General features: G+C 51.2%; 9 protein-coding genes across 9 annotated transcripts; 6 read left to right on the top strand and 3 right to left on the bottom strand.

The window, feature by feature from the left end:
- Window positions 1–502: 502 nt before the first annotated feature.
- On the top strand, window positions 503–1,781 carry EI97DRAFT_381256 (alpha/beta-hydrolase; the record flags this gene model as incomplete). Its single annotated transcript, XM_033795793.1, has 3 exons — window positions 503–629; window positions 681–940; window positions 990–1,781. 3 exons carry the CDS (start codon window positions 503–505, stop codon window positions 1,779–1,781), a joined length of 1,179 nt encoding a protein of 392 aa, XP_033652030.1.
- A 1,922-nt stretch (window positions 1,782–3,703) lies between these two features.
- Window positions 3,704–5,615, bottom strand: EI97DRAFT_476990 (uncharacterized protein). Its single transcript, XM_033801951.1, has 3 exons — window positions 4,767–5,615; window positions 4,566–4,694; window positions 3,704–4,538 (listed from the first exon to the last, which is right to left on the bottom strand). The coding sequence occupies exons 1-3, from the start codon at window positions 5,118–5,120 to the stop codon at window positions 3,969–3,971; spliced, it is 1,053 nt and encodes a 350-aa protein (XP_033652029.1). The 5' UTR covers window positions 5,121–5,615; the 3' UTR covers window positions 3,704–3,968.
- Window positions 5,616–5,999: 384 nt separating this feature from the next.
- On the top strand, window positions 6,000–6,485 carry EI97DRAFT_381433 (uncharacterized protein; the record flags this gene model as incomplete). Its single annotated transcript, XM_033795802.1, has 1 exon — window positions 6,000–6,485. One exon carries the CDS (start codon window positions 6,000–6,002, stop codon window positions 6,483–6,485), a length of 486 nt encoding a protein of 161 aa, XP_033652028.1.
- A 1,707-nt stretch (window positions 6,486–8,192) lies between these two features.
- On the bottom strand, window positions 8,193–8,799 carry EI97DRAFT_100763 (uncharacterized protein). Its single transcript, XM_033792875.1, has one exon. The coding sequence runs from the start codon at window positions 8,753–8,755 to the stop codon at window positions 8,267–8,269; it is 489 nt and encodes a 162-aa protein (XP_033652027.1). The 5' UTR covers window positions 8,756–8,799; the 3' UTR covers window positions 8,193–8,266.
- A 2,114-nt stretch (window positions 8,800–10,913) lies between these two features.
- EI97DRAFT_401994 (uncharacterized protein) lies at window positions 10,914–12,898 on the top strand. Its single transcript, XM_033796475.1, has 3 exons — window positions 10,914–12,176; window positions 12,228–12,483; window positions 12,538–12,898. Exons 1-3 carry the CDS (start codon window positions 11,038–11,040, stop codon window positions 12,631–12,633), a joined length of 1,491 nt encoding a protein of 496 aa, XP_033652026.1. The 5' UTR covers window positions 10,914–11,037; the 3' UTR covers window positions 12,634–12,898.
- Window positions 12,899–13,204: 306 nt separating this feature from the next.
- EI97DRAFT_435032 (uncharacterized protein) lies at window positions 13,205–14,843 on the top strand. Its single transcript, XM_033798775.1, has 2 exons — window positions 13,205–13,814; window positions 13,911–14,843. The coding sequence occupies exons 1-2, from the start codon at window positions 13,620–13,622 to the stop codon at window positions 14,730–14,732; spliced, it is 1,017 nt and encodes a 338-aa protein (XP_033652025.1). The 5' UTR covers window positions 13,205–13,619; the 3' UTR covers window positions 14,733–14,843.
- A 264-nt stretch (window positions 14,844–15,107) lies between these two features.
- On the bottom strand, window positions 15,108–17,621 carry EI97DRAFT_435031 (uncharacterized protein). Its single transcript, XM_033798774.1, has one exon. The coding sequence runs from the start codon at window positions 17,150–17,152 to the stop codon at window positions 15,446–15,448; it is 1,707 nt and encodes a 568-aa protein (XP_033652024.1). The 5' UTR covers window positions 17,153–17,621; the 3' UTR covers window positions 15,108–15,445.
- Window positions 17,622–18,190: 569 nt separating this feature from the next.
- On the top strand, window positions 18,191–21,772 carry EI97DRAFT_100719 (linoleate diol synthase). The gene is made up of 3 exons (XM_033792873.1): window positions 18,191–19,189; window positions 19,238–19,804; window positions 19,858–21,772. The coding sequence occupies exons 1-3, from the start codon at window positions 18,315–18,317 to the stop codon at window positions 21,599–21,601; spliced, it is 3,186 nt and encodes a 1,061-aa protein (XP_033652023.1). The 5' UTR covers window positions 18,191–18,314; the 3' UTR covers window positions 21,602–21,772.
- On the top strand, window positions 21,773–22,544 carry EI97DRAFT_100720 (uncharacterized protein). Its single transcript, XM_033792874.1, has one exon. The coding sequence runs from the start codon at window positions 21,943–21,945 to the stop codon at window positions 22,390–22,392; it is 450 nt and encodes a 149-aa protein (XP_033652022.1). The 5' UTR covers window positions 21,773–21,942; the 3' UTR covers window positions 22,393–22,544.
- Window positions 22,545–23,466: the final 922 nt, after the last annotated feature.

Raw genomic sequence — 23,466 nt, 5'->3', positions numbered from 1 at the left:
TGCCTCACACACCCGTCGTAGCCAACAATGCTGGAAGAACTCAATCCATTAAGCGCAAAAGAAACAATAGCGGGAAATAGATCGGAGCTTCGAGTGGGTCGTCCACCTCGAAACGACAGTTGGAGGTTGTGTTTGTGCTTGAATGCGCAACGAAGTCCTGGTGGAGAAAAGAGTTGTTTTGGCCAAGCCGAGTGACCGGGGGGAAGGCTATCACGTGCTGCAGATTATATAAACCTCGGAATGTTCGTCACTAACCATCCATCATTAAAACGACCAGCTGCGTTTTGATCTTGATGGCAAAAGTTGGTCCGTCAATGCGCATCTCTATTCACGACAGGTTCCACTGTATTGTTTGCTTCCCAGGGTTAGATACGATGAATCGTGCACCTTCAATGTTACCTAAACATTTGATGACTTAGTCATACCGCGCGACGCCAGGGATAGATACAGGGAAAAAAGAGAACAAGCTGTCTCAAGTATTCGTTCGAACTCTTCTCGAAGCATGATACTCGGTTCAGTTTCTCTCCTCGACTGCTTTGTGTTCCTGCTTTTTCTGGCCCCACAAATCCTCCTCCAGGTCGGCATTAGGCGCACGGCAATCTGGCTCCTTGGAGCCCTACCGTCTTTAGGTGTGTCGCGCGAGACCTGTATATAGATCAAAGCAGTTCATATATTCACAGTTTCTGCAGTGCTTATTCTCCCCTTCCAACTCCTTCATGACAGGTACCTCACCCCGTACGAACTTCGGAGCCCGTTCGTCCAGCGCGCAACCGTGTTTCAAGATGTGGTCATAAGATGTGTGCGATATGCATTTGCACACATGCCAGCGTTCTTGGGCCGAGTCTTCTTCTCCAAGCATGTGGCTTTACCATTTCTCCGTTTCCGGATGCTCCGGCATGGCATATATACTTCACCAGTCAGGTGGGTAGAAATAGAAAGAGTAAGGACTCAGCAATATGGTTTATGTACCTGCCACTAATGCGCTCAAGCCCGGCTTCAAAGGGATATGGGTCACAAGCAATCACCGAGAGCGGCCAGATATCATTGTCTACTATTGTCATGGCGGAGGCTTCTCAATGGGTTCAACTTACTTCTACTTGGAGTTCCTCCTTGCATGGGTGAGCTTACTTGAACAGTCGGGATACCGGGCTCCTGCACTGCTTGCTCTGGAGTATACCCTTGTTCCGGATGCAACTTATCCCACACAACTAGAGGAGACTTTGGCCGGTTACGAATATGTTCTATCTATGGCGCGAGATTCCTCTACCATCTGCATGGGCGGAGATTCCGCTGGGGCAACACTTATACTCAGCCTCTTGCTCCACACTGCGGACCATCATGAGATGCGACATCGCCGACCCGGACTAGCCGTTCTGATCTCACCCTGGACTTCCATCATCTCTCCAAGAAACAAGAACACGCGTAGCGACTACCTGGATTCTAATAGCCTTGAAAGATATGGCAGTCAGTACATTGGAAATAAGTTGGCCCCAAATGATCCAACGGTCTCACCGGGTCACTGCAAGGATGTCAGCCGTTGGCGAAATGCCAGCCCCAAAATGGGATGGCTCTTTCTTTTCGGCTCAGAGGAAGTGCTGGCACCTGAGACGAGGGATCTCTGTAATCTTCTGGAACGCAGCGGGGTCGTCGTTGAAAAGGATGAAGAAAAAGGTGGCATCCATGCCTGGCCTGTGGCATCACTCTATTTGGGTACGACAAAAGCCGAACGGTTGCATGGTTTAAGACGCATCGCGCAAGCAACTCGAACTCGAATTCATTGACGAATCCACCGTTTAGAATTGCCATGCAACGCCGGCCGACTATCAGGTACCTTCAAGGAACGGGCATGCCAGTCACTTCTCCTTGTCGACTCCTCCCTGACACTGAGCTTGGTCACCGTTACCGTGGGAAGTGGACCGCCTCGCACCCTGCACCGCAAGCCACTCATTCGCCTCCCATTTATCCTGCTCATAACAATGACGAGGTAATGCGAATTTGAGACTACGCCCGGCAGCCTCCACCCTGTCGATTCTGTCCGACTCGGCCCGTCGCCAAATCTCGTCACTATATGCCGAGTTATGTGCCGCCAATGAGGACTCCGTCAATGGCGCACCAGGCGTATCCCCCGACCGTAATGGAGGTTTCGAGGTGTCGGGCTTGGACGAGGGTATCGCAGGCGAGTTCGTATCGGAGCCGTTGCCAGTGCTGTTGTGGTATGGGAGCCGACGGTTGCTGGACTAGAAGAGTGTATCAGGTCAACAAACTCTGGAGTACACGTGGTGATGGACGAGGGGGAAAATTCTGAATGGGTAACGGCAGACAGGACCTATGTCCCCATGCGGACGAAAGTGAGCTATGACTTACGGAAGATGGATACATTGGCGGCGACCATTATCAGTTGTTCGGTCCTCACTCCCTGTCGAAACGTCTGGTGGCATCCTAATCTCGGTGTAATGGACTGCGTGTCAACGGTGGATATAGGCAGAGAATCTGTTCAGCAATTGTGTATTCAATCTCGTGGTACGTCAACTTGGGGACTCAGGTGCGAATGACTCCATATTCTTCGAAGCAGTATGAGAGGTGAAGAGAGTTTATATACTAATGCCCTTCCATTTTCCGCTGCCAGACCCTTCCAACATTATCCTCACGCCTTCAACCTATTCAGGCGATTATGCAGGCTGTTACAAGGGTTAACTGTGGTGTACATAGGAGCGCTACGTTCCGAGGCGCCTCAGCGCGCTCTCGCAGATTCTGATCTCGAAGGACTACTGGGATGCCGTCTTCGCTCAGGTGGCACCGCCGCGTGTATAGATATAGTAAGCGAGGTGATCTACGAGGGCAAGGCAAACGCGAAGCAATGCGCCAAGAAATCACCGATAGATTAACGCACCCCGACGTGGGAAAGCTACACATGTGCAACCGCCTACCGTACCCGCCCCAGGTGCCCAACCCACGCTCGACGGGAGCCTGCCATTCTGAAAACCCCGGTTTTAGTGCAGGAACAGGCCAAAACAGGGAATTTCGGCCAAATAGGAGATTAAACTGCCACCGACCTAGGAAGTATTAACGCGCTTACCACTATCTAATAACGGGGATACCACGCACCCACCGACCATTGCCCTCGCTTTGCAATTGCAATTGGGTCAACCACGAGAGAAAGTTACCCGTCCTAGCCAGTCACAGCTTGTCTCTCCCGTCTCACACCGAACAGGCCCCCATTTCCATTCACTCTGCTGGGGCAAGTTACTCCCTACGCAGTGTAGCTCCTCTTACAAGCGAGCACCTCTCCCGCAGCCAAGATCCTATTACTCAACGAAGAAGGAAAAAGAAAAAACGGAACACGCCCTTAGTGTCCACCAAGCGGCGCCTGTATAGGATGCACACACAGGGTGTGCAGCGTTGGCTGCCCGGTGGCGCTCTCATGGGTGGTTGCCCTCTTTTCCCTTGTACGTGGTCCGCCCACGCACCAAAAGAAGGCATAGCCGGTGCTACTGCTACAGGCAGCATTTGAAGGACTGTGCGTGGAGCTTTTCCTATATAAAGTTCTTTTTTGGGGTAACGACCACATACGACCATAGCACACGGAAAATTGGGCCTCTCGTCCGATCGACCATACACAAGCCGTGTAGCGCCCGTTGAGTAGTACCGTGGGTGACCAGGTGCGAATAGCGTGGTGTTGTATGTTTTTGCCTTTTTGTTGTTATAACATCTATTTTTGTGGCCCTGGGGCACATATCGCAATGAATCCTCTCCCTTTCGATACGAAGTCTGGACCCCAAGACCTCTCTATTTGACAAACCTCTCTTGCGCTATGTTCCTTATGGTAACTGATGACAAGCCTGTCGTTACACATGCCGTTCCTTTGTGGTGTACGTCGCTTTTGGTTGCGACTCCGTCGACTTATGTCAGGCAGCGTCGGGGGTTCTTCTGTATTTACCGTCGGGCAGGGCAATACTCTGCCCACACCTTCACCAGGCGCAGTATTCCAGTCTGGCGGTATGTACCACGCCGCAAATACCTCCGAAGCCCTCTGCGCCTGGAGCCTGGCCATTGGGATTCTGCCCTTCTTCGCTCAGTCGCTGATCTTCCTCCCTTTGCAGCCTCTCGGCTTCCTCTCTCGAGATTTGTCCGCATTCACCGCCAAAGCTGCCAGCGCAGGGCGCCGCGCCATTGGGATTGGTTCCGTCTTCATCAGCTTGCATTTCCTCTTCGTCAGTGAGCGTTTTGGGCGTTCTAAGTCCTTTCCCAGGCTCTAGAGTCTGCTTTAGAAGCAGTCCCTGAATCTTGCACGGTATCGTATGCCCATCAACAATCAGTTGATTATCTATATCAAAGCCCGTGGTGCTGTTCCCCTCCACCGTGAAATCATAGAACGGGATACAGTCGTTTGGATAGGTTGTGTCCCAGAATGCCATTCGAGCAGGAGCTTGACATAGAGTGTTTGGTGCCTTCTCATACTGAATCTTGGCTTTTGCCGCTTCTTCGCTAGTGGGGAAAGCGAAATCAGTCAATTGGAATGAGACGGCCATGGGCATGCCCTAGCGGCTGTCGCTGCTCATCTACACGCAACCGGGACGGAAGTCGGTGCCGGGGATAATCTCAGGGGATGGGTACCAGAAGGGAAGTTCCATGTGTCTGGCGCATTCTTTGGCATAGCCAGGATGCCCAGATAGGGATACCAATTCAGTGTGTGTCTCAGAGAAACATGTGGCATCGTGGTCAACTTACCAGGTCCGCTTATCATTCCCTACACTTGTCGTAGACACGTAACTAACACACACCGCATCGTCATTTCTCGCAATCAACTTCACGTACTCCGGAGTTATGGTCCCTTTGGCCGGGTCAAATGTATTTTCGATGAGGTTTCCCATTTCTATGGTCGGATTCGATCCTGGGTCGAACGGCTCCCCTCCTACGCTTCTCCGGATTTCTTGTCCGTGGGTGTCGTACAGAACGATATCTGGCCTACTGCCGCCTGTTAAGGCACCGACCGTAGCGTCTCGTGCCCTGCTACCGCATCCCATCTGGACTTTAGAGTTGGAGCCTGCGGGGAGAGTAGTCGCGATGAGGACGGCGGCATTGATGGCAATGTCAAGACCGAATGTTGCAGCATATAACATCGTGAGAACGAATACCTGAACCAGGAATAACAATATGAAGATTAATAGAACAAAAGCGAGATTGCGAAGATTGCGGTCTGAATGGGACTCTAGAACGACCGCCTGATGTGAGCATTACGAGACTAGGAGAGAAGCAGCCAAACGAGCGGAGAGTCACAGTGAGCTCACCGTTGATGACATCTGGACCGTCCATAAGAAACCGAGCACATATGTTCAGATATTTACCAAGTCAAGGGCCGACTGACACTAAGGGGGCTTGACTGCATTCAGTGTTCTACAGGGTGCGCAGCGCTGGTGGAGCGGCGTGCTGGTTCCATTCAAGGATGGTTGCGGAGGTAGTGAGAATCCGCGGTTGATTGTGGAACTAGAATTTGGACCGTGGCAAATTGTGCGGCACTCCCAGGGACGTCACCATGAGGAAGAGTCCAAAAGGGTGGAAGATGCAGTGTAAGTGAGTCAGATTGGTTCATACGTTTCGGGGTTCTTGCATTAGTACCTTTAACGGGCTTGGTTCTTAAGGCGGGTTTTCAGTATCAAGACTCGCGTATAAACATCCTATCATTCTTCTAGTAATCTCAAGAGCAGCAAGTCGAGTGGGTCACTGGAATGGATCTTTGCTTTTATCCGCTTTCGCACATTCACTAGCGCCTACCCACCGCGTTGGGACGGGCTGGATAGAATGCTGCAGTGCAGCTGCATGGGGGAACTTCGTCATCGATATCGAACCGACACTCGGTTATGGTTCTTAATAGATTAACCCTGAGAGATCCCTGAAAAGTCTCAGCCTTTCGCATCCTTCCTACAACTTCTGGAACTGTGCCTCACAACATGGAGACATTGAGTCCCGAATACGTTTGGACTCCTGAGAGGGAAACGACCATGAGCGAGGCATTTCACAGCCTTCGTTGGCCAGTCTTCGAAGACATATCCAATATCCGGGTTGCAAGTGACCCCGATAGTGCCGAACCGGAGCTCTTGCCGTTCGAAGGCCATCCTATTGCAGCCGAAGCAGCAACCAAAATACCCCTGAAGGAAATCGCTTTTAGCCTCGAAGTCTTAGACAACTATGAAGCCGCCGAGTTCGAAGCACCGGATCGCGTGTTCGTTCGCGGAGCCGATGGCGGCATTGTTACAGTCGCAGATGTCGTTAAACAACTCTCAGCCTATTTTATCGCCCACAAGGAAGCAATACTCGAAGCTAAATTCCCCTTTTTGGACTTTGATAAAGACAATCTATCTAATACACGCGTCTTCTTTGATGGTTTCACATTCATTATCGAACCCGGCATGTACTCGCTCCCTGTCGAACTGTGGGCCGAGGGAGAGAATGGAGAGTCTGCAAATCATTGGAGGCATGGGGTTTGATCAGGATTGTGTTTCCTGCGGTTCCAGCTGGGAAATTCCAAAGATGTGATTGCCCACTTTCTGCAACTAGAGGAATTTGCCTGAAAAGTCATTACAGTAGTAGCATGGAACTGCACAACTTTTGGGCCCTAAAGTTTTGCCTGTCGCCTCGCCATGCGAGGCTTGTGCCGCCTGGGAGGTTCGAGACTTCGAGTGCATCCGATGTTTAGGATACCCTTGAAGTACCTCGGTAGCATGCAATACCATGATCAACTACTCTGCAATATATAGGTATCCCGTTAGAGCGGAGCACACAATCTTCAAAAGCACAACAACCATGTCCGCAGGTGAGCCAATCCAGGGCTCTGGCAACGGCTTTCCTATCTCCAGGGGAAGTCCTGTACACGATTTCGAAGATTATACATTTCGTGCGCCGCGTCCAGGATTCTTCTTGGGTGATTCGCCTATTCCTGGGGACTACAGCAGTTCGTCCCAACGACACATTCACGAAAGGATGAGCCATCGCAGTGCAACACTAGGGTCAAGAAAACCCATAGACCGGCTCAGCACTCTGCCCACCGAACTTCGGTGTCAGATCTTACCGCACATAGACATATGCTCGCTGCTCTCCCTCCGACGAATGCATCATCACCTAAAGAACGCTATCGAAGGCTGGCCGCCTTTCCGTACTCTGGCGGCATTCCCCATTCTCTTATCCGCAGCAGAAGCCGTACAATGTCGATACTGGACCACTGAGGCACTGCTACATTGCATCCAAGATGAACGCTGCGTCTCATGCGGGCACTTTGGTGATATGATGTAACCTCGTCACGCCAGAGCGATGGTGCTACAGTTGTTTTCTCAAGATCCAACACACGCATTGCAGCGAGTCAAGCAGGAACATATGGACACGACACTTGCGCTTGTGCCTCACATACGGCTTGTACCTGGGTACTACGGCCGGGCAGGTGAAGGTGTCCTGAGGAAACCTCTGCTGGCTTTTAACCAGCGCGCATTTCATCGCTTACTGCCCGATACTCGAGATTCGCCGAATGCGAGAGTTGATCGGGATCATCCACTTCGTTACACCACCGTTATCCGCGCGCCCTACTAGGATACGTCTACCTTGCGCTTTGAAGAAGGGTTTCTGTGTAGAGCATGCGCCTCGCAAGGTTGGCTGCATAGGGACCACCGCGGAGCAGGCGTAGCCCTTATGGTCGGTAGGCATTATCCAATCTGGGGATTGCCTTGGCGTCGGTGTTCGCGAAGGGGTATGCGAGAGCACCTTGAACAATATGGTGCAATCTTCAAGATACCCCGACAGTGGTTCGAGGGCGAGACACGATATGTGCATGAGAAGCCGTTCGAGCAGTGGACTTGGAACGAGCCAAAAGAATTGAGTCCCATCACAACTCTGCTTTTACGATGTCGAGAGAAGGAAATCCAGTTTCCACAGGGACAGCCCTTCCTGCCTGGGTGGGATCACGTCGCTTCGGAGATGGAGATTGAGTCGCAGAGTCCGGTCGGCGGTATCTTAAAACAACGCGGCATGAACGGACTATCACTTCTAATCAGGGAGCTTTGTGTGCATGGTTTTCCTGCTGAAGACGCCAGTCTGGCGATGGGTTTGGGACTCGAGAAGCCTTATATATAGTGACCCCTATCATACCTTCATTGATCTCCAGTGGCCATTTTACCCACAAAATGGTATGAAAAATGCCTCTTAACATCTTTAAGAATTTTCACATAATCCTGCTTGTTTGAATATCAAGTACAATCATCCTTATTACAATTTTTTCACCTTATAAACATACAACCTGGTACGTCGTTGTCCCTACAAAAACAACCATAACAGCTGCGTATGCTGCAACAGCCACAAGATGCTCGTCATTGCTTTGATCGGTAGAGATACTCAAAATTATAGAGAAAAGCAATACCGCGACTGACACCGTTGACAGTTTCCACGCTGTCGTCGTTTGAAACTGTAGAATGATCATCGGAACGAGCATAAAAGGTGCACCCACCAAGCAACCGATACACATGCGCTGAAATATATCACCCCACAGAGTGTCTCGCCAAATAAGTTCGATTTTGCCCCTCGGGCCAAGTTTGAAGCCAGGTTGAGCTTCCGAGAGATCTTGGGTGAATATGCGTTCTAGGACGCCGAGGGGAGAACCGCGAATAATTCGATGGTCTGCGGGGTATATCGACCTTCCCAAGGTGCTCGAGGCATTGCCGTTGGACGAGGACATTTGAGGCCGAAGGTTTGGGGAGCCGGAGCACATACTCATAATTCCGGAGCGCGTTGCCTAAGTGAATGTTGGTGTATGGAACATTTTTAGCAAAGCCGGAGAATATACGTACAATAGGCTGCTAGAAGGGTACGTAACTCTTCAATGTTTCCAGGATTCAATGCTGTCCCGGGGGGAAACTTGTGGCGTAACTCCATTTGGTAGTAGTATATGTTCTTCATTTGTAGGTAGCGGAAATCATGGACGGCGAGAAAAAGCAACTCATGAGGACTACCTCGAAATTGGTTGAAGTAAACATCGTCGTAGCCCGGGTTGAACACTTGATTCAGATTGGGACCTGGAAAATCAGGCGATCGTGGCGGTACATAGGGCATCGTTGGTCGTATAGACGGCATAGTGTTAAGACTGTTTAGTGTATAGACGCGGTTTTGACGCTATGATGTTCAGTGTGTGTGTGTGTGTATATGAATACGATGAAAGCATACGCTCAGGTTTAAGCAGAGAACTAGGTGGATAAAGTGGAGGGTTAATATATACTCCTCCGCTGGAGTCATCGGGTCCCCTTCCCATTTTGACTGCATATGCTTACCCCGCAGTAGATTTCACCCTCCTTGGCTAGTTCTCCCATGTACTAACGGTACTCGACCCACAACCCAAACTAGTAGTGACGTATACCCAAATTTGGTGCTAGACTTAGAGAATTAGTAGTGAGTCACATGAAATGTAGAAATACATTCTAGGGAGAGCTGTGTCGGCACCGTTTGGGGCGTGAGAGAACTCATTAGACTGTGATACTAACTCTGGAAGCCAATTGCAAAAACGTAACCTTATCTGTTATGCTAGATTATTCGAACCTTGAAGGATAGGACACCTCATTCATACTACACTGAACATTAATACTACTCGATTTCAAGGTCGTCGGGACCGCGACCTCCAGAGTTATCGCCGACTATCCAGTTCGTGCCCGTCCAAGATCACGCCGTTGCCATCTCCATTAGGGAACCGATCCGCCCTGCTACATGTGCGAACTCTGCAATGAAGAATATATATGTAGATAGAGATGACGATATACTCGGGTAGCAGAGCCATCAGTGTAAGAGCCGTAGCAGAGCCAAACAGGGTGCTCCACATGGATGTGAGAATGTGGGCGTCTGTGGCTTGGAAGATGCCGACGATACCGTATGCTGTCCGCACTGCGAGAAATGGAGACGCTAATTTCCTTACACTTACCGCTATGATCTAATCGGTCTAGGAGCCATGAAAAAGCACTAAGAGGTACATATCTTTTATCGGGACTAATTTTACGGCAAGCAGGAATCTAATATAAACAAGCGGCTGTGTAAACCCCTTTAAGTGACCCCCTTGCCTTGGCGTTGTATTTCGGAGTACCCTATGCTCGAAAGTCCTTCTCAATCTCAGCAGCTCGCCGGAGTTTGGTCCCTTGAAACCACCTATTAGTTGTTGGGGCTTAGGTCTGGGTCCAGCCGGAACTTTGCAGAGGAGGTACTGTGGTAATATAAGCATTGGTTGACAGCTCGCCCTTGGGGCTTACCCCTCTTTGCTACGCCTTAACTCTGCCTCAGCCTAAGACTTAACAGTAAGCAATACCAAGGAACAATAAGCATTGCCAAGGGGCCACGGACATTGGCTACGGTAATTGGCCCGCGCTGAGTTCAACATCGCATTTCTCCATCGGCCGAGCTTTTGGGCGCTGCCTCTTCTGCGAATGCGCAGAAAAAGCGGCTTAGACGCCTACGCGTACCTGAGCTCCCCCTGCTGTGACATGACATCACTGATTGTTGCAGGTAATTTCGGATGAAATCCCTAGCATGAGAAAGGTCAGTCTAAGCAGGCGAAGGGAACGCAATGAACGAGGTTGGACAGTGGGATGTCTCGATCATTGTGGCACAGTTTCAATCGGACATGGGGATGTTGTTCGATAATCCGTCAGTCCGTCCTGCTCCTGTCCGCGTGGCGTCAAATTAAACAACACCTGAACAAGCTTATTAAAGGCGCGAAGTACTGGATTAGATTAGAAACAGGTAGGTGAAGAGGCCTCAAGGGCGATTTGTAGGCATGGGAGGAGCTGATGACTGCATGCCTTTGATCTATAGTGGCTGTGCTGCATATTACACAGTATATCGGGTAGCTTTCACCCATACTTACATTTGACCTGATCAGAACTTGCGCTCGACTGCCTGCTGTGCCGTGCCTAAACTCAGCCCCAACGCAACTTGTTAAATGCCGTTCTCATCCCAACTGTAACTCTGGCCATCACTGTTATCTTCTCGCTTGCTCTTGTCTTTCCATTCCACTCACCCATGAACCGTGGACAACACAATGCCGACGGCCGCCGGCAACAGCCTGTCAGCGGTCCCGTCAACATGTTTGTGCGAGGCATTGCGGCTGGGATCGGTCTTGCATCCGAGACGTACCAGCATCACAGAAAGAAGAAAGCTTCCAACACGCGAGCGGGAACGAACGCCGAGAATGCCGCTGCAGTAACACAAGAGGCGCGAGAATCGCAAGACGACGGTCACTTGTCTCAACAGATGGATGAAGCCGTATGGGAACTGGACGAGGCACAGGATGAAGTGACGGACCGTCCATCCAGACCATCTGCTACCGAAGAGGAACTCACTGGCCTTGCCGACTCATTCCTCCTCTCCCATCCTCAACCCCCTTCCGATTCCGCGGGACAACTAGCTCTACCCGTGGTCATCACCCAGCGTCGCCCTGGGTCTCGCACCAAGGGGTTTGTGCGCGCCTATTCCCCTCTGCTTGCCGATGTAGGGATCGACCAGACGACGTTCCTCGACTTTCTCGACAAGCTCAACAAAGCCGTTGCACCGAGCCCCTGGATCCAAGCCATCAACTTGGCCGCTTTCGCGGGTATGGCGGTGCCTATGCCATTCAGCATCGCCGTCTCTCTTGCCGTCAAGAAGGTAGCCGACGCGGCCAGCGAACTCCACAGCCGATCGAAGACCAACCTGTTCCTCGACCGGGTCAATGAATCCTTTTTCGCGCCTCGGGGCCTGGTGGCCCTGGTCATGACGTGGAAGCCTGGCCAAAAAGACAATATGCTCACCAGAGCTGAGTTCGATATGCAGTCATCTATTGTGGAGGCCTCGAGTGGCAGCAACAGGCACCATATGTTCCAGAGCTCCAGTGGGGCCTCGTCGTTTGAGTGGCCCGCGACAGCGCCGCTCGTGTTTCCAGCCCTTGATGAGTTGGCGGACGCGGACGACGACGGCGCCAATGCCAAAAAGCAGTCAGCCGTTAAGCGTAGCACGAAGTTCGTCGGAGAGTACTTCGACAAGAGAGCCAGGGCCAAGTGGGCCGGGGAGAACCCCGATAGCAACCTCGCCAATGCTAGGGGCCAAGAGGAATTCTCCTCTAGATATGCCGATCCGAACCACCCCGCTAGTAGTGGTGATCCCATTGCCTTGTTAACTGGAGGGTAAGTAGCACCTTGGGCATGCTTTCCCCCACACAGACTGACTACTGGCAGGTCTCTCCAAGCGGGGATTGGCAGACAAGTTGGAACTGATTCCAGGAATGATGTGCGGGCTGGTCTCTTGGGTCGACAAAGCCACATGGGACTGGGAAGAGGCAGATCGATTGGATGGCAAAGAGGTGGAGAACTGTCCCATGGAGGTGGCCGAGGTAGAATTGGCGGTGGGATCGGAGGTGGGATTGAGGGTGGCATCGCGGGTGGCATCGGCCCGCTGAGCTTGATAACAGGCGCTAGGAAACTGCTTCAGGATGTGAGTGGAGTCACCTTCAAGGAGGGTCTACGGATGATGCTAAACTGGTTACAGGACGTGCTTTACCTCATGATAGTACAACGACCAACGGAAGACGAGATGGCAGAAGCAATAGAGGAAATGAACGCTTTGGGACAAACTTACCGCTAAGGAGTTGATGCGAACTGCAGGGGAAAAGGATGTTTCTGTATACCAGTGAGCCGTCGCTCCTCCTCGAAGGGTTGTCCTGGATCTATTTGGGCGGTTGTGAAGCTCATGAGTTGTCTCTCTGCAAGCCGTGATGCTCCCCGAGGGTGAATCCGACTACAAAGTCTGAACATGTCGTAGGAGCTGGCGGAAGGATGTGCCTTGGTTGATGTAGCCGCGGTCCTCCCTATCCGCGCTTATAGATCGATCACCAGGGACACAGCGCCCTGGAGAAATCTAGTCCCGGCGCGTCGTTGCCTCCTCTCTCGTGCAAACTGAAGTGAGGGCGATTAATGCCTTATATCTTTCTACAATCGGTGCAGTTCTCCTAATTGTTTACATACCAATCTACTGAGTTGCCTGTCTGGAGGCGTAACGAGGGTCTCAAGTGAACGACTCCGTATCGCCGAGGCCGAGGCCGAGGCCTCTCCGCTCTAGCATGTGAAGAACCTCGAGATGATATTCTAGAGAGGGCAACGGATCTCTTCATTGAGCAAATGTGAAAGTGGCTTTTGACCTCTTACACAATGTTACCCTACTATCGATACTTATATTTCTGCAACAATTTCTGTTCGACGTTGTGTGTTCTTGTTCGCCTTCCAGTCCTCCTCTCTCTCCTCATATATATACATGCGCCTTACAGATGGGAAGTTGGCATGAAAATCACCACATATGGAAGTCCTCGTGACAATCTTGGGAAATATCTTCCTATGTCACGTGGCTGACCGTGTAAAAACTTCTTTCCTGAAAAGGAAATTCAGATTTTCGGAGGTGTCGCTCGTCCGTTCGTTCCGAGGGCTCAAACTACGCTAACGGGATCGGCTCCAGGAACAGTCCTTGTGAAAACCAACATCTCGTCATTATTATTTCCCTCTTCCTCATCGCTTCTCTCATCTTCATTTCTGTTTCCAACACGTTTCGGTCATTCGTTACTTTGATATATACTTAATATGGCAGCCATGTCGACGCCTGCGCTCGCATCGGCGATATCAGCGGCAGCTACTTCAATCCTCGCGTTCCTCAGCCAGCGACTCCAAAGCGCGCTGTCCGCTTGCACCGATTTCAGTGGAAAAGCCGGGATATGGAAAGCAATTGCCATCTTGCTGGCCCTGGCCAACCTAAAAATGCTGCCTGGAATGTGGCATGTGAGTTCTGCGCTTCTCCCTTCTTCGCGCCGGTCTATCGGAGCGACAGGTAATAGACCTCTATGAGGAACGGATACTAACAATATACCTCCTCAGATCCGCTTCTTCACCTCCTTCTTCTACCAACTCCACTACCAACCAACCCGCATCCCTCCATCGGCCCTCTTCCAACCCATCATCACCAGCACCCGATGCACCGCCCTCGAAACCGACTACAACATCCACAAATCAAACAGCACCTACTTCGCCGACATGGACATCTCGCGCACCCATCTCTTCACGGCCATCATCCGCCGAGCTATACAGAAATCCGCTGGAAAGGGCGGCGCGTTTCCCCGCGCTGCGGGTGCGACGGAGGGAACCAAGGGACCACATATCATTGCTTTGGGAGGGATCAGCTGTCTGTTCAAGAAGGAAATCAAGCCCTATGCAAAGTATGAGATGTGGACGCGGTTGTTGTGCTGGGATAAAAAGTGGTTCTACCTCGTTACACATCTCGTCAGGCCGGGCGTGGGGAAACCGAAGGAGTGGACGTTGCAGCCTTGGAAGAAGGGCGCGAGGCCGGATCAGGAATACGATGCTGAGAAATTAAAGGGTGCCATCTTTGCGACGGCCATTGCCAAGTATGTGGTCAAGGAGGGGAGGAGGACGATCGCGCCAGAGCTGGTGCTGTTGGATGCCGGTATGGTTCCTGCGAAACCCGAGGGGTGGGTCTATAAGGGAGAGGTTGAGGCTACTGCCGATGGAGACATTGTAATACCGGAGAAGGAAGATGCGGAAAGCTGGAATTGGGACGTCATTGAGAGGCAGAGATTGAAAGGGTTGAGCTTTGCGGAGAATTTCGTGGCGTTGGATGGGTTGCATGATGTGTTCGATGGCGGCAAGAATGGCGCATTGGGACGGTATATTGATTTGTAGACATGTACATATTCTTTCGTCTTGCTTTTAGACAGGATCTTTCAGCTCGCATAGAAATATACCCCTAGAGTTCTATTCGATATGTACGCACGATATCTTATAGAGTTGGCCATTTCACATATCCATTCGGTGCTACCTTTGCTACTTTTATCACCAGCGACAGAACTACTGAATTCATCCTGAGTTTTTGGCGGATATCGTTCCGCCCAAATCCCTTTCCCAGGTAGGATTCCACAGCACGCCCATCATCCCTTAGAGCAAGAGGGGACATTGTACGTATAACAGTATCACCGTTGTTGTCTCTCTCCAAGCAGGTCACGTTTCTGTGAAAGGTGGAAAGTGAGAGTCGTGCATGTGCTACTCTTGTTCAATGCTTGCAATTCTTGATTATTCTGCTATGAACTTGGGGTGAAGAGAAAAATATATGATAACACACCAACCACGTTGTTTAGTTTCATTAGGAAGCGTGTTAGACCTGTACCAGTTTCCACACCCGCCACCCCGGGCTGGTGAGCCAGTGCCACGTAACAAGGCATATATAATTGTAGATGGGGTTCTGCATCCGTGAGTAGGGTCTATGCCACCCCTTTGAGGTGAGAAAGAGGTCGTTTGGTACTTTACTGGTCGTGTGATGTGGTGCTACCAAAGTCAATCAGACGCTAACCAAAACGAATGCTCTGGACGTTTGAATCCATCACTCTTGACTTAACTAACTATACAGCAGCCTCCCAGTGGGCGTCCCGCTCAACTCTTCCTTTGATCTCATACTTTCCCTCTTCCACCAACCGCTCCACAGTCCAATGGAACTTGGGGGTTGTCTCACGAATCGCTCGATACCGGCCCCTATTCATGCGAACACGCTTCTCCCAGCAGTCCCCGTCAGGCGCCAATAGCCGCACCTTAACCGGCCAGAGCTCGAGAATCCACCACCACTTCGCTTGATCCAACATGTCATTGACATCCTGCTGGCTGTCGAAGTAGTCCTCGGTGCACTCGGACAGATGCGCGATATGGTGATCGCCGGGAAGCTTATCCGCCTCCTTGTCATCATCTTCGAATCTCAAGAATAAAGACCGTCGATGGATCGGTGGGAAAGATTTGTTGAAGTATTTCTCCACAAGACTAGGGGAAGGCCCTATAGGCGGCTTGCGCATGGGCGTATACTTCGGCCACAGATTGTGCACGTCAAGACCGATCTCGGCAAGAGCTGCAACGTCGAATGCAATACCAGTGTCGCACTCAAAACATTGACGGACCATCCAGCGTAATGGAATTCTTGATAGCATATGCCGAGTCTCATTGGCGACAGCACCTCCGCCAATGTCAGCGTGACAGCCTTTGAACCAGACTTCGAGGGCATCCGTTTTCTGCTGGCGGTGCGTCCGGGCAAAGTCGATTGCTTCAAAATATGCGGCCAATTCCTCCTGTTCATCTTCTTCATGTGTTTTCGTTTTCACCGAGCATCCTTGCTCTCCGTGGGACCCATTGGTGACCGTAGTATATCCATTTCGAGGTGCGGACAAGTCAATCGAGACTGTGGCTGGTTTGCTTTTGCCGACAGCTTTAAGGAACCCAGTTCGCTTCAGCCCTCTCTTTAACTGCGCGCGCGGCGTGTGGTCAATTGTCACGCGACGATTAAGGTCCGGATCTTGGTGTTGCCACTGACACACTTTGAATTTGGAGCGATGCTCATCCAGTGCCATAGCATGTCGGAAGTAGTGGATGTGGTTCGTTGGAGTTTTGCTGAAAGGCAGCTTGCGCGGGAAGAAACCAACACTGGCCACGCAGTCCCACAACCCGACGAAATATACGTCGACGTTGGTGCAGAACGTCTTCTTAAACTCGGCACTCATCTTCCAACCCTGAGGCGTGTCGTCTTTGTAGAAGTCATAAGCGAAATTGACCTGCGCGCCGTTGCTGGCCGGCAAGAGCCCGACTTTGTGAAGCATACCCGCCAAACAACGAACGGCGTACGCGCCGCGCGAGAATCCGAGTAGACATATTTTGTCGCCTTCGCGATACGATTGCATCAGGAAACGGTAGGCGTCTTTGATGTGCATTCCAAGGCCGCTGCCTACAGTCATATCCAGTGCGGCTCCCAAGCCACCCTTGAGACCACCTTTGTCGTACGTGCCAATGCCCGACTGATAGTAGGTGACTTGCTCGTGGGGACTGTGCTTCTTCAAACACGATACAAAGTGCACCACATTGCTGTTGTCGTTGTCGAAACGGTCGCCAGTGCCATCGAGACAGATGACTACTGTGCGGCCATGATAATCCGAGTTTCTTGCATCTCTGAGGGCTCGGATTGAGCGGGGGAAACCGGTAGTCTCTTGTACGTTTGTCGGCGGGTTTGCATATTGGCTACTGTAGTCTGCATTTTGAATTGGGTAGAGTCCACGGTGAGGCTTCTCATCCATATCGCAAGGTCGTGCGACGTTTCCGGGGGAAGTTCCAAAGCGCTTGTGCAAGTTTGACCAGAGATGCTTTCCAGCTTGTTAAAGGAAATTGTATGGAGTAGATAGTCGCCTTTCCCTTGTCCGCTCTGGCATCGGATGATGGAACGACCCGGGGTCTGCCACCGTCGCACATATTCGGGTCGCCCTCGTGATATCTGATTGGTGCCTGAATCGAGAGGGCGATTGTGCAATGGTGCATCGGACTACTTAGAGAGCATGTGATCTGCATCACTAACCTCCCAAATATTTAGGTACTGTCACAGTATTCTGAATGCCGTCGCTGCATCACCGTGTTGTGAGCTGAAAGTATTGGACTGCCTGCCGATCAACCGAGACTGGAAAGGTGGTGATACAGCTGACTTTCTACCCGGACCTGGAGTGGATCCAACATGCAGGAGGCTGCACTCACCTCGCCGACATGGAGGATTCCGGTAGACTGGCCTACAGTTGTGTAGCGATGAATCTGGATCTGCGACCTGCATACAACAAAAGTGTACATATTGAGGAGGGATGGGCGGCCCGCAGCACCAAGAGGGAACTAGGTTCGGCCAAACCGTAATTTGCGCTACCTGTTTGGGATTTCAGCTCCCCAGAGTAGTCTGTGGCGTCCAATTATCGAAGAACCACGGTCCGAAGCTCAGCGCCCGGCGAAGAGGACGGGGCGCGACCATATGCGAGACTATGGCCTCCAATTCACGATACAAACCAATCGTTGGGCAGCAAGCTCGGTGGAACCATCCTATGTGCATGCCTTCAAAGCTTTCATGCAGCAATGTGTAGACCACACAGCGCACTAGGTGCATAGCTGAGAGAGGTGACATACGCGGAGGTCCCACAGTTCGGCTGGTCAGCTTCATCACTGAATGGACGAGCATTAAATAGAGGCCACCTGCACCATGCCAAGGCCAACCCCCCGATATCACCACCCACTTTTTGATGCGGGTGGCGTTTCTCTGTTGCTCCTCCCGTGTCGATTGTCTGCTCCCCTTGGCTGATTTCAGTACGGAAGATCTACCTCTACCGTCTCTTAAAAAGCCGTTTCCCCACTCGGTACTTGCGGCAAACGACCGCAACGGAGCAGCAGGTTTCTATTCACACCTTTACATCCCTCTCGCTTGCAACCATGCCTGGCCAACTCAAAGCACTGTTAGCCAACATAAGACGCAAACCAACTCGAGCGGCGGACGGCCGATCGGCGGAAGCGAGCGGAGCAGTCAATGGAGAGAAGACCAGCCTTGGACATGATCTCGCCAACCTTGGGACCAAGAACACGAAAACAATTCTGAACGCCGTCACTACATTAGCATCCGGCGACCCTATCGATGACAAGGATCTCTTGCTAGAGAATGGCGTCTCCATGCTTCAAAGCCTTCCAATGGACAGTGGCCTCAGCGAGAAAATTTCCGACGGATTCATCACCATGCTATGGCACGACTTGCCGCATCCACCACCAACGCTGGCAGGACCCACATCTCGCTACCGTCGTCATGACGGTGGAGGCAATAACCCTTGGCTCCCGGAGATGGGCAAGGCAGGGTCTCCATATTCAAGAAGCGTTCCCCCCGTGAAACCGAAAGGCCCAAACCTCCCCGATGTTGAGTTGGTATTCGATGCCCTATTGAAGAGGGAGGGTCCTTTTCGCCCACATCCATCCGGGTTGAACAGGTTGTTCTTCTCCTTCGCGACGGTAGTAATCCACGAGTGTTTTCAAACAAACCGCTCCAACCCATGGATCAACGATACGTCAAGCTATGTCGACCTCAGCACTTTATACGGGAATACGGAAAAGGAGCAAAAACGCGTGAGGACTTACAAGAACGGTCTCATATACCCGGATTCCATTGCCTCGGAGAGGATCATGATGATGCCACCAGGGGTGGTGGCCGTGTTGATATTGTTCTCGAGAAATCACAATTATATTGCCGAGAGCCTCTTTTCTGTAAACGAACAAGGCAAATATCATGCTTGGGAGAGTCTGGACGAGGAGAAAAGGAAATGGTAAGGTTACGACTCCTTCTAAACCCTTATTTGCTTACAACTGGGCAGGCAAGACGAGGACATCTTCCAGATAGCGCGCAACATCAATGTGGGATTTTTTGCCTCCGTTGTTTTACGGGATTATGTTGCCGCCATCCTCAACACACCTCGCGCCGACTCTGAATGGACGCTGAACCTGGGAAAAGAAATAAGAAAGAATGGTACTCGTGTGGAGCGAGGCTCGGGGAATGTCGTCTCCGTGGAGTTTGCGGTTCTTTATCACTGGCACGCCGCCCTGAGTGCCGCGGACGACAAATGGATGCAAGATATCATCAGAGCAAGATACCCAGACCTGGAGTCATTCGACGACGTGACAGTAGAGATGTTCTACGACATCATGAAAAGCGATGGTCACAGATTAATGTCAACCCCGCCAAGGGAGTGGACTTTTGGTGGCCTTGAGCGCCAGGCAGACGGTCGCTTCAGAGATAGCGATTTGGCGGAGATCATAAAGGACTGCATAGAGGAGCCAGCGCATGCCTTTGGTGCGCACGGAACACCGGCTAGCATGAGAGTCGTGGATCTCATGGGCCAACTTCAGGCTCGAGATGTCTTCAATGTTTGCACATTGAACGAGTGAGTCCTCTCATTTCGTTTTCCCCAATCTGAAAATGCTAACGTCCTCCAAGGTTTCGTCGCTATCTCAATCTCAAACCGTACAAGACATTTGAAGATTGGAACGAGGATCCGAAAGTTGCCCGAGCAGCCGAATTGCTATATGGGCACATCGATAATCTTGAACTCTATCCAGGGTTGATGGCCGAATGCACAAAGCCGGCCATGCCTGGCAGTGGAGTATGCCCAGGACAAACCACCGGTCGAGGCATCTTGAATGATGCGGTAGCATTAGTTCGAGGCGATCGATTCCTCAGCTACGATTTTAATGCGAACACATTGACGCATTGGGGAGCGGCGAAGCTCCAGGAAACAACCCCTGGCTCTTATGGAGGCATGCTGCCTAAGCTAATATTCAATGGGCTTCCAGGCGCTTTCACCGGCACCTCGACATATGTTCTCCTGCCGTTCTATACTCCGGAAGCTGCCAAAGGGATTCTGAAAGCCAACAAAGTGGTTGAAAAGTACGATCTGGCCAGGCCTTCCAGCGACCGTGACATCATCAGCATTCAAACTCAAGAAGGATGCAAGAAAGTGTTCGAAGACCGTGACAATTTCCGAGTCATGTACCAAGCTGCGATTCGAAACTGCACCGATGGACACGACTTCATGATCGGCTGGGACGATGCTAAACGCCACGACGAAAGATCCAAACTGTTGCACAAGGTTTTCTTCGAACCAGACTTCGAGAAGAATTGCTCAGAGTTCTTTAGCACAAATGTGCGGAGGTTGATTGAGCAGAATTCCCTATCTTTCTCGCGAGGCCGCAAGTCGATCGATATCGTGCGAGACGTCACCAACATCACACCCATTCTATGGCTCGCTGACCGCTTTGCACTGCCACTAAAGACGCCCGAATACCCAAAAGGCTTGCTCACCATTCATGAAGCCTTCACTGCCTACCTTGTTCTCTTCATGTACCAGAGTTTCAACATTATGCCAGTCAACGAGTGGAAGCTCCGCGACGGTGCCATGAAAGCCGCAGAACCGTTGCGCAAAATCTTCGAAGCACATCTGAAGACTCAGCGTGGAGCTAAAGAAGCCGTGGTGGACTGGCTGGCCAAGGGCAGCGCGTTTGAGGTCGGGCCAAATGCCGATCGCATCTACCATGCGCTCAATGAAACGAGACTACCTATTGGCGACCTCGTGGGCGATTGCATTGGAATGGGAACGCCGGTCGCTGGTAACCTTACGCAGCAAGCGTCTCTGTTGATCGACCTCTTTCTCAGCCCCGGTTATGAAGAACACAAGGCACGCATAGTCGAGTTGGCACATATGGATCCCGCCGACTCTGAACGTGAGCTGCAGGGCTACGTCTTTGAAGGAATGCGACATGCTGGCGTCGTGCCGGGACTTCCGCGCATCGCTGCAAAAGACATCACTGTCAACGACGGCGTGCGTGGACCTATTCACGTCAAAGCGGGTCAGACAGTGCTGGTTGCCACATCCAAAGCGGCCATGGACCCGGTTGCATTTCCGCAGCCCGAGAAGTTGAACCCGCATCGTTCATTCCAACACTATACCCTCTTTGGTCACGGCCTGCACTTCTGCTTCGGAGCCCGGCTAGTTGGGTGTTCCCTGGCAGCAACGTTGAGAGAGGTTTTCCGATTGAAGAATGTCAGGCGGGCTGAGGGAAGACAGGGAAAATTCCATATTACTGAGCATGATCTCGCCGGCATTAAGATGAGACATTATCTGGACGCGAGTTCGAGGGAGAGTCCGATACCCACTAGCCTGACACTGGAGTATGATGTATAGGCATTACGCAGTTTCCGGTACCAGTTGTCCTGCTCTCATTCCATTAAAGAAATTCCGTTTTAGGACTACTCTTTCGGCGGGGGGTAATAATCATAATCAATCGAAGTGTGAGAATACGGTCAGGAGCTAGCTGTACGTCAATAGTGGCCGCATGTCAATTGCCTGTGAAGCTGTGTATGTGAGGATCTGGGAGAATGGAATTTAACTATCCATGCTTGGAGCTTTGTCATTCACCAATACTACTTTAAAACACACCGGTCTCCAGAGCCGGGCTCCGGAGGAAGCATCTAAACAGTCAAAACAACCCTTCATCCAAAGATAGCCTCGTATACCGTTCGTCCATGTTAACCAAGCCGTCAGAGCAAATGGAAGTGCATAATGGGAGTTGCAATTGCATTAGGCGCACAGAAACGGCCGGTGGAGCTTGCGGTCAATGTCCGCGGCATGTCAACACTGACGACTATTTTATTATACCTTCTACGCGCGAGACTTCCCATACTCTCTCACCTAGCGCGACGCCAGAGGAACTGGCACTGGGAGATTTGATGAGGCCCAGCTCGCCGCTAGAACAGCCTCCTCACCCGAACCGCAGGGGTGCGCGACCAGCAATGCCGCCTTTTGGTTCGGGAGTAATAACTCCGCCGGGGGAGCCGCGTAGATTGGTTTTGTACGGGGTTGCAGACAAATCTATACCGTACCCAGCGGTTTTTGCTGTCGGCAGCTGGAGAAGTACCCAAGTGGACCCAAAGGCGGATCGCAGTGGAGCAGATCAGAGTTCAGTCGAAAAGTGAGCCTCCGAAGGAAGATATCTTGGTCGATACGGAGGGTGTAGGGGTGGAAAGTGAACGTGGGTCGGGCGGAGATGATGCAGAGAAGCAGTGATTGAACGTTGATGAGCTTCGATGTCCACCACTTTGCATAGAAAGTCTGACCTTAGCTCGTCGAAATTAAATTGTTCTTCAAGCTGCAGTTAATGAGTGCCCATGTGGCTAACTAAAATCCGACCTTTGGGGGTATGAATGTTACTCTACGGTTATTACTGTAATCGTTAAGCACTGTGCATAGGCGTTGGTTTATGCGCTGGTTTGGAACTGTCGCTATGGCTTCTAGAGCATCCTAAAGGGAAGAAAGAATCCCAGGAACTATATAGTCTCGGGCAGTGTTGCAATAGGGTATGGGGCAATGACGCTTGATAGAACTAACGAGAGAACAGGATAAGTCAGCCAATGGACTTGTTGTTGTCTAGCGAAAGCGTGGTGTAAAGGCGAGTTCTGTTAGGCTTAACAGATAACAGCCAGGCACTACCGGGTTATCATTTTGTCTAGACACTCAACCGTCTTTACGCCTAGCTTAATATGTATCATCCCCGTCCTCTTTCTTCGAGAAACCCTAAAGATCAAAGCAGTGTCCTTCTATTGACATTACACGGGAAACGTCTTCTTCGTAAAGCGAGAGTTTGAATCGAGGATATCTCGAGCGTCACGCCCGAATTTTCAAGCCAGTGCAGGTTATGTAGCCACCGAGTGTTGAAACTTCTACCCTAGGGTACCCTAGATCTTCCGGCAAGGCACAGATCCCACTCTGTAGAATAACGCATATGTGATCGCAGGTCTATATCTAATGGTAAAGAGTCTCTGCCACATTGGCATGGAGATGTACGCACTTTCGGCAAAGTCGCAACAGCCATATAACTGCAGATGTCGTTCCGTACTGATAGTATCTATCAAACAGAACTCAATATCTTATCTACACTGAGCCACCGCATTCATTGTGCTATATACATGTACCTGAAAAGCGGGGGCAGATTCCTTGTGCTTACAGATTCGGGATGGTTGGACGCAGGCTGGGGAACGTGTTCGAGAACC

This window comes from Westerdykella ornata (genome assembly GCF_010094085.1).
Source record: "Westerdykella ornata strain CBS 379.55 unplaced genomic scaffold EI97scaffold_19, whole genome shotgun sequence".
Lineage (NCBI taxonomy): Eukaryota > Fungi > Ascomycota > Dothideomycetes > Pleosporales > Sporormiaceae > Westerdykella > Westerdykella ornata.
The sequence above is the reverse complement of the archived record's forward strand: the minus strand, read 5'-3'. Positions and strand labels throughout refer to the sequence as shown.